This window comes from Electrophorus electricus, chromosome 1, assembly GCF_013358815.1.
Source record: "Electrophorus electricus isolate fEleEle1 chromosome 1, fEleEle1.pri, whole genome shotgun sequence".
NCBI classification, from domain to species: domain Eukaryota; kingdom Metazoa; phylum Chordata; class Actinopteri; order Gymnotiformes; family Gymnotidae; genus Electrophorus; species Electrophorus electricus.
In genome coordinates, this window is record NC_049535.1 from 36288800 (window position 1) to 36298799 (window position 10000).

At 43.3% G+C, this 10000-nt stretch overlaps 1 protein-coding gene across 2 annotated transcripts in view; it reads left to right on the forward strand.

Annotated features, from left to right (window-relative positions):
• The window catches only part of znf385c (zinc finger protein 385C), a 40677-nt gene that overhangs the window by 15028 nt on the left and 15649 nt on the right, over window positions 1–10000 (forward strand). For both annotated transcript variants that reach the window (XM_035532976.1, XM_035533004.1), the window contains exons 2-4: window positions 5526–5668; window positions 7572–7676; window positions 9046–9226. In XM_035532976.1, coding sequence (XP_035388869.1) covers window positions 5526–5668; window positions 7572–7676; window positions 9046–9226 — 429 coding nt within the window. The remainder of the gene's footprint in view (window positions 1–5525; window positions 5669–7571; window positions 7677–9045; window positions 9227–10000) is intronic.

Below are 10000 nucleotides of genomic sequence, written 5' to 3' on the forward strand. Positions count from 1 at the left end.
TGGGAGATCTGTATCTCAGGAGGCTGGTGTGTGTGTGTGGTTGAATATGGGAGATCTGTGTCTGGAGGGGGCCGTTGTATGAGTGTGTATGTCTGTGTGCATTCGTGTGTGTGTGTGAAGTTGTATATGGGAGATGTGTTTCTCAGGGGGCTGGTGTGTATGCATGTCTGCAATCATGTGCGAATGTGTGTGTGCAAATGTGTATATGAGTGTGTGTGTTTATGTGTGTGTATGAGTGAGTTTCTGTGCGTGAGATCTGTATCTCTGCATGTATGGACCTATTGTGTATTTGCCTATTTGTTATATATATGTTATATATATATATACACGTGTGTATGTATGCGTGTGCGCGCACGCACGTGTGTCTGTACATATGTGTGTATGTATGTGTGCACAAGCACGTGTGTTCATACATGTGTGTATGTATGCGTGTGCACGCACGCACGTGTGTCCGTACATGTGTGTACACGTGTGTGCGCACACGTGTCCATACATGTGTGTATGTGTGTATGCGTGTGTCTGTATGCGTGTATATATATGTGTGCGCGTGTCCGTATACATGTGTATGTGTGTGCGTGTCCGTGTGCGTGTCCGTGTGTGTGTGTGTGTGTGTGTACACGTGTGTGTGTACATGCATGTGCATGCATGTCCGTACATGTGTGTGTGTGTGTTTCTGGACACGTGGGTGTGTGTGTGTGTGTGTGGGTGTGTCCGTACACGTGTGTGTATATGTATGTGCATGTGTTTATACACGTGTTTGTGTGTGTGTGTGTATGTCCCTGTAAACATGTGTGTGTGTGCATTAGGTGTGTGTTTGGCTGCTATTTTGTCGTGTGTCCTGACATCATGGTGACCAGGAGAGATCACAGAATTCAGCTTTCACATCTACCCCACCCACACCACAACACACCTACCCCACACCACACCTAATCCACACCACACGTACCCCACCTAACACACACTACACCACACCTACCACACCTAATCCACACCTACCCCACACGTACACCACACCACATCACATCTACCCCACCTACCCCACACCACACGTACCCCACCTACCCCACACCACATTTACACCACACCACATCTACCCAACACCCCATCTACCCCACCTACCCCAGCTACCCCACAACACATAACACCACATCTACTGTTATGTATGAGCTCTCACATTCTCACTCTTCACTTCCATGTACATTCAATTGCTGCAAAACAGCAGAACTGCATCAGTGACTGTTGACATAGTGTGTGTGTGTGTGTGTGTGTGTGTGTGTGTGTGTGTGTGTGTGTGTGTGTGTGTGCGCGTGTGTGCGTCCTATTTTCTAATGGCAGGTCAGGCTGGGTTCAGTCAGCCATGAAATCAGGCTGCAGGAGGATGTTGTCAGAGAGAGGGAGAGAGAGAGAGAGAGAGAAAGGAACAAAATGCCAAACAAAAAGTAGTATAGGGGCCAACTGGACAGAAATAAACCGATCACAGACAGAAATAAACAGATCACAATAGTTCAAAGCATAATATTATTTCATTAAATTAACATGTACTCTGTGTATGAGAGAGAGAGAGAGAGAGAGAGAGAGAGAGAGAGAGAAAAGGAGAGGAGAGATGATGCTCTTCCCTGTTTAAAAGTTGAAACCATCCTAAAAACCATCCTAAAATCTTGATTCATGACAGCATCACCCCTGTACATCTAGACAGAACGATGACCCCTGTACATCTAGACAGAATGATGCCCACTGTATTTCTAAAGACAGAATGATGACCACTGCACTGCTAGAGAAAGAATAATGATCCCTGTAAATCTAGACAGAATGATGACCATTGTGCTTCTAGAGACAGAATGATGATCCCTGTACATCTAGACAGAATGATAACCACTCTACTTCTACTTCTACTGTGCTTCTAGAGACAGAATGATTCCCACTGTATTTTTAGAGACAGAATGATGACCACTGTACTTCTAGACAAAATGACTATCTCTGTTCTCCGTTTCAGTTCGTTTGTTCTGCCTGTGACACCAGAACTCAGCCAAGCCTGATATCAGTCCATCATTCAGTCCTCATTTTACGCTTCATATGCTGTTACGCCTCATCTAAGGTAGCAGACTCAGCATCTGCAACCGAGAGAGAGAGAGCGGGGGGAGATGGGAGAGAGAGAAAGAGAGAGAGAGAGAGAGAGAGAGAGCACATATACAAAAAGGTCAGAAAATGGAGGATATGACTATGTAAAGGTAAATAAAAATGGCCTAACTGTAGACATAAAGTGAGTTGTTGGGAGAGCCTTAATCCAATCTATAGGCAAATCTGCAGGTGACACTCTCAGTTCATTCTCAGTCATCCAGTGGGCAAAATTCCTCCTTAAGTTTCAAACTTAAATGGAGCGGCGGTGTGACCCTAACCTCTAACCCTACATGACTTTCCCACCTACAGAGTGTGAAGACAGAGTGGCTGGGACCAGTACAGCTCTGAGAGTTTTTGAATGGTCTGAATGGTGGAATATACTTGTACATTTTATATTTCGACTTTGAGTCTTTGAACAGTGACAATGTGAGCATGTATTTCTACAGCAGTGTGTTTTAGAATGATGCTGTGATTTGATTTTGAAACCTGGGTATATTCTTGGTAAATACTGAACACTTTGTAAGCAAAATGGTTAGTTTATAAAGTGAGTTTTTGGCAGCAAAAAAAATCAGCTTTTTTTCAGGAGTCTTGTTTGACCAACATTTCTGGAAGAAAACAATAGAATTAGAGTTAGAGTTATGGTAGGGATAGAGTTATGGTAGGGTTAGGGTTAGAGTTATGGTAGGGATAAAGTTAGAGTTATGGTGGGGTTAGAGTTAGAGTTATGGTGGGGTTAGAGTTATGGTAGTGTTAGGGATAGAGTTATTGTGGGGTTAGAGTTATATTAGGGATAGAGTTAGAGTTATGGTAGGGATAGAGTTAGAGTTATGGTGGTGTTAGAATTATGGTAGAGTTAGGGATAGAGTTATGGTAAGGATAGAGTTATGGTAGGGATAGAGTTATGGTAGGGTTAGAGTTATGGTAGGGTTAGAGTTATGTAGAGTTAGGGTTAGAGTTATGGTAGGTTAGAGTTATGGTAGGGTTAGAGTTATGGTAGAGTTAGGGTTAGAGTTATTGGGTTAGAGTTAGAGTTATGGTGGAGTTAGGGATAGAGTTATGGTAGGGTTAGAGTTATGGTAGGGTTAGAGTTATGGTAGGGATTGATTTAGAGCTATGGTAGCGTTAGGGTTAGAGTTATGGTAGGGATTGATTAGAGATATTGTAGGATAGAGTTAGAGTTAGGGTAGGGATAGGGTGAGGGTTAGGGTAGGCATAGGGTTAGAGTTATGGTGGTGTTAGAGTTAGAGTTATGGTAGGGATAGAATTAGAGTTATGGTAGGGCTAGAATTATGGTAGAGTTAGGGATAGAGTTATGGTAGGGTTAGAGTTATGGTAGGGATAGAGTTAGAGTTATGGTGGGGTTAGAGTTATGGTAGGGATAGAGTTAGAGTTATGGTGGGTTTAGAGTTATGGTAGGGTTAGAGTTATGGTAGGGATAGAGTTATGGTAGAGTTAGGGTTAGAGTTATGGTAGGTTTAGGGTTAGAGTTGTGGTAGGGTTAGAGTTATGGTAGAGTTAGGGTTAGAGTTATGGTAGGGTTAGAGTTAGAGTTATGGTGGAGTTAGAGTTATGGTAGGGTTAGAGTTATAGTAGAGTTAGGGTAGAGTGTGGTAGGCGATAGAGTTATGTAGAGTCTAGGTTTAGAGTTATGGTAGGGTTAGAGTTAGAGTTATGGTGGAGTTAGAGTTATGGTAGGGTTAGAGTTATAGTAGAGTTAGGGTTAGAGTTATGGTAGGGTTAGAGTTATGGTGGGGTTAGAGTTATGGTAGGGATTGATTTAGAGCTATGGTAGCGTTAGGGTTAGAGTTATAGTAGGGATAGAGTTAGAGATATTGTAGGGATAGAGTTAGAGTTAGGGTAGGGATAGGGTGAGGGTTAGGGTAGGCATAGGGTTGGTAGGGTTAGAGTTATGGTGGTGTTAGAGTTAGAGTTATGGTAGGGATAGAATTAGAGTTATGGTAGGGCTAGAATTATGGTAGAGTTAGGGATAGAGTTATGGTAGGGTTAGAGTTATGGTAGGGATAGAGTTAGAGTTATGGTGGGGTTAGAGTTATGGTAGGGATAGAGTTAGAGTTATGGTGGGTTTAGAGTTATGGTAGGGTTAGAGTTATGGTAGGGATAGAGTTATGGTAGAGTTAGGGTTAGAGTTATGGTAGGTTTAGGGTTAGAGTTGTGGTAGGGATAGAGTTATGGTAGAGTTAGGGTTAGAGTTATGGTAGGGTTAGAGTTAGAGTTATGGTGGAGTTAGAGTTATGGTAGGGTTAGAGTTATAGTAGAGTTAGGGTTAGAGTTGTGGTAGGGATAGAGTTATGGTAGAGTTAGGGTTAGAGTTATGGTAGGGTTAGAGTTAGAGTTATGGTGGAGTTAGAGTTATGGTAGGGTTAGAGTTATAGTAGAGTTAGGGTTAGAGTTATGGTAGGGTTAGAGTTATGGTGGGGTTAGAGTTATGGTAGGGTTAGAGTTATGGTAGGGATTGATTTAGAGTTATGGTAGCATTAGGGTTAGAGTTATAGTAGGGATAGAGTTAGAGTTAGGGTAGGGATAGGGTGAGGGTTAGGGTCAGGGATAAGATTAGAGTTAGGAATAAGTTTAGGTTTAGGGTTAGGGTGAATGTGGGGTGTTTGTGTGTGTATTTGTTTGTGTTTGTATGTGTGAGTGTGTGTGAGTGCATGTATTCCATTTGTATATGTGTGCATTTGTGGGCAATCATTATGTCTCAGTAGTGGTGCTTGTAATAGTGTGTGTGTGTCATTGTGTGTGTGAATATATGATGAGTGTGTCTACAGTGATATCTGTGTGTCTACAGTCTACCTAAGCCATATGGTGATATCAGACTCACTCAACTGGAAATTGAGAAACCTTGCACCAGAAACACACACACACACACACACACACACACACACACACACACACACACACACACACACACACACACACACACACAGGAAATCACTGCAGTATCAGTTATCTTCACAAGTCAGTTCATTCTACTCCAGAGACAATAGTCCAGTGATTTATTTTGTGTGTGTGTGTGTGTGTGTGTCCTTGTGTGACCTTTTATGCACCTGGGCAGTGGTAGCTCAGTGGTGAAGGTGCTTGATTTGTAATTGGAAGCTTGCTGGTTCAAGTCCCCCCACTGCCGAGTTGCCACCGTTGGGCCCCTGAGCAAGACCCTCAATTGCTTAAGTTGTACTCAGTCATAATTGTAAGTCTCTTTAGATAAAAGTGTCAGCTAAATGCATTTGTGTGTGTATTGTGTTAGGGACAGTATTGTTTCTCATCAGCTCTCTGGTAGTGATATTTTCTTGGATGTGAAGCTAAGTCTTGCCTGTGTCTGATTCCTGTATCTGATTGGCCCTTGCAGGTTTATTCCTTCAGCAATTGGTAGTTGTGGGTTTTGTGTACAGGTGCAGCGGCGCAGGGCAGCACCCTGCTGGCAGCGGTGCCGGTGCAGGCTCGACCTCTGCACACGCCTCTGGAGCTCAAGAACTTTCTGCCATTCCGACTCAGTGGCTCCTCCGCTCTCAGCCTGTTCCCCAACTTCAATACCGTGAGTCTGTTAAACACACACCACAGTGCTTTACACACACATGTGGACATGAAACATGTCAGAGTAGTGATAAACATCAGAAATATTTGGATTTGATTTTTGCATGTAATCATAGTTTCCTAAATGGAGTATTCCTTAAATATTATATAATTAGTAAAATAAAAATGTTAAATAATTATTCTGCTGTGTTCATCATGGTGATGGTATTAGTCCTGAACTCTGACTGGTGTCTGTGTTCTCTCTGCATTGCTGCGCTCACATAATAATAAAACACACACAGACATACAAATATGCTGAGAGTCATGATCAGATAAGGCCCTCTGTGTGTGTGTGAGTGTGTTAGAGTGAGAGAGAAAGAGAGAAGCACAAGAGTGATTAATGTACCTGGCTTGGTTACAGAGCATCTGTCAGTGACCAGACTCTTCTCTCCTCACCTCTTCACCTTTGCAGAGTTTGTCTTCTTTTCTGCTTGTTTTCTCATCTCTCCTCATCTCCTCTTCTTGTATTGCTCTATGTATTATTGTTTTAGATTTATTAGAAACATTTTTCTTCCCACTTTCTCTGCTCAGTTTATGTCTGCCCTAAGAACCCCTATCAAAATGATTGCCTTTGACACACACCTTCTCACACACACACACACACACACACAAACACACACACACACACACACACACACACACACACACACACACAACAGTCTCCCAGCTTGTTGGGAATGGCTGCAGATGGACAATGCTTTCTGGGGTCCCAAAACACACACTGTTTTTACTGTGTGATTCCAGATAGAGAGAGAGAGAGAGAGAGAGAGAGAAAGAGAGAAAGAGATTGAAACAGGGAGAGAGAAAGAGAAAGAGAGATTGTGACGGGAAGAGAGAGAGAGAAAGCTGCTCAGGGAAGCCTTGTGCTCTCAGGGTTTAGGGTTTAGAGTTGGAACATTTTTAAGGCATTTTGCTGTGCCGAGCACAACCAAGCTGGTTCCAGACATGAATCAGATTTGAAAAGAAAGGGAGAAAGAGAAAGAGAGGGAGAAGGAAATAGAGAGAGGGAAAAGAGTAGAAGAGAGAGGGAGAGGGTGGGAGAGGAGAGAGGAGAGTAAAAGAGAGAGAAGAAAGTAGAAGAAAGAGAGAGGGAGGGAGAGTAGCTGCGCCAGAACTGTTCATAGCTGGTGTGCGTGCTCCATGTGGGTGTGCTGGACTGTGATTTGTGCTGGATGGGTCCATGCTGGACGTGTGTGTGCTGGATGTGTGTGCTGTACATGTGCATACTGGACTGTGAATTGTGCTCAAGTCAGTTATAGTATTGTTCAGATTAACAAATTAGATGAAACGTAAATGAAATTAATTTTGTTTTACATGTAGTTTGTTTTTGGACAAACTCCTCTCTGTTCCCCTGGTTCCTCCTCTGTTCTGGAGGTGTCTCACTGCTGTCCTCCAAGCAGTCTGTCTGTGTTTTTCATATTTCACTTCACTGATTGTAAACATCACCCATTTCTATGTCCTTCACCTCCCTACCATCAGTGCATGTTTAAAGGGACCACACACACGCATGCACGCGCACACACACACACACACACACACACACACACACACATTCATACACACATGCATTCTTACGCACTCTCATACACACATAAGCTCTCTCTCACACACACACACACACACACACACACACACACACACATAATGATCCTAAAACACCAACTACATTATCTGCACCCAAATTACCTTTCACATGACGTCTTCCCTCTGACAAATCTCAAATCTCAATCATCTTCCCTCTCATATTCTTGCTCTCCTTCTCTCCCTCTTTCTCTCCCTCTTTCTCTCTCCCTCTTCCCCTCTCTCTCTCTCCCTCTCTCACCTCTCCCTCACTCTCTCTCCATCTCCCTCTATCTCTGTCTCAGATGGATCCTGTGCAGAAGGCTGTTATTAACCACACCTTTGGGGTTCCTCAGAAGAAAAAACAAGTCATCTCGTGCAATATCTGTCACCTGCGTTTTAACTCCACGGTGAGGATTCAGTGGGCTGGTTACTCAGGGTCAGGGGTTAGGGTTACGTTAGGGTTAGGATTAGGGTTATGGGTTAGCGTTCTGTTAGGGTTAGAGTTAGGGGTTATGTTAAGGTTAGGGTTTAGGTTTAGGATTACTTTAGGGTTAGGGTTACATTAGGGTTTTTAGGAAATCTCTTTTGTCTTTATGTCTGTGTGCCCCCACCCTCCCTCGCACATACCACAAATGCTTCTTATTGTTTGACTGCTTTTTTAGCCATAGAACATATATTGTATATGTATTCACATGCTTCAGTATCTTTAAAATATTGGCAAGTGGCAATGAAAGTGTTAATTGTTTTGAAATGTATTGATTATTCTTTGAATGTCCTTACATGCTCCATTCAAGACCAGTGATTGGAGAACTTGAGAGCAGTGCCTGATGGGACATGTAGTATTGTTCTCTGCTGCCTTTTACAGCCGACCCTACAGACCCTGAATGAAACCAGCAGGGTGTTTTGCAGGGGGCTGAAAAGTCTATCACATGCTCATTAACTCCCCACAGAGCTCTCGCTCACCCCCACTCTCTCTCCCTCTCTCTCCCTCTCTCTTCCTCCATTTTGTTGTGCTCTCTGTAGAGTTGATTTATTACCTTGTTAAACACACAGTTCAAATGATTTCAGTCCATTTCACTCTGATTTGCATTTATATGGCAGAAGGGGAAAACTGTGTGTGTGTGTGGGTTGGTGGGTGTGCACGTATGTGCATCCGTGCCATACACACAATAACACCTGAAAACACACCATCACACAGCCACACATCCATGAATCCTTTACAATCATTCATAAATTCATAAATAAACCATCTGCTCGATATATCGATTGAACAGAAATTAGGAAGAAGCTTTAATGCTCTTTTTAGATTTTCTGAAAAGTTTGCATTCATTTTGTGAAAACAACGTAATTATTAGTGACCTCAATACAAAATACCAAATGTAAATTGGTTTCCTCTCTATCTCTGCCCCCCATGTCTTTGTTAATGGTGTACTTGTGAATTTGTCTTACTCTATTATGATGTATTATACATGCAGCTATACCTCTGCACCCTGCTGACTATAGCTTTTCTTATCAGCTCTGTCCAGACTGTCTGTGGGTGTGTGTGTGTGTGTCTGTGTCTGTGTGTGTGTGTGTGTGTGTCTGTCTGTGTGTGTGTGTGAGTGTGTGTATATGTGTGTGTGTGTCTGTGTGTGTGTCTGTGTGTCACCTGTGCACATGCTTGAGCAAAAGTAAATCAATTAAGAACATCTTTCATTCTGTCTCTCTCTTTCTCTCTCTGTCTCCCTCTTTTTTCTGTCTGCCTCACTCCCTCTCTTTCCCTCTCTCCCTCTTCAGAACCAGGCGGAGGCACATTATAAAGGCCATAAGCATGCTCGTAAGATGAAGGCTTTGGAGGCTCAGAAGACCAAGCACCACAGACGTCAGCTGGACGGCAGCGTGAGGGAGAGAGTGAGGGGCAGAGCACGCGTGGCAGAGCCCCTCACAACCATCCATCCCTGCACAACAGAGAGATCTAGTGAGTGTGTGTGTGTGTGTGTATGTGTGTGTGTGTGTGTGTGTGTGTGTGTGTATATATGTGTGTGTGTGTATATATGTGTGTGTGTGTGTGTGTGTGTGTGTGTGTGTGTGTGTGTGTGTGTGTGTGTGTGTGCATGTATTTAATGGATAAGAGACCTTCATAACCCTTCATAAGTCTTGTCCCTCTGAGATTCTGATTGCGGTACTTTGCAGTTTTTCTCATGGAGACTAAACAGCAGTTGCATGTGTAGCTGAATCATTTTTAACTCGATGCCTCAGTCATCATAAGTGAGTTCTGTTCATTCACTTCTCTTTATAAACCATAACATGAAAGCCAAATGTGAAGGATGAAATCGACAGAGGTGCAGACTGACTGTCCTGCCTGACTGACCGAAAGACACGCAGAAGGAAAAGGAAAAAAGCAGAAGGCTGGAAAAGGGGATCAGAGATGGAGGAGCTGACATATCACCCCACATTAATGTTCCACACAGCACCAGTATTCAATGAAAGGAGATAAGAGAGAGAGAGGGAGGGAGGGAGAAAGAGAGAGAGAGAGGGAGGGAGAAAGAGAGAGAGGCTAAAGGAGAGAGGGAGATAGCGAGAGAGGGAGGGAGGGAGGGAGAGAGAGAGAGAGGGAGAGAGAGAGAGAGAGAGAGAGAGAGAGGGAGTTTAAGGGGAGGGAGGCTTTGTTGCTGTTGTTATTGTCAGCAATCTGAGGGTTTTGATGGTAATTAAACATTGTATTGTTCACTCTTTTTGTTCTTCTAGCAAA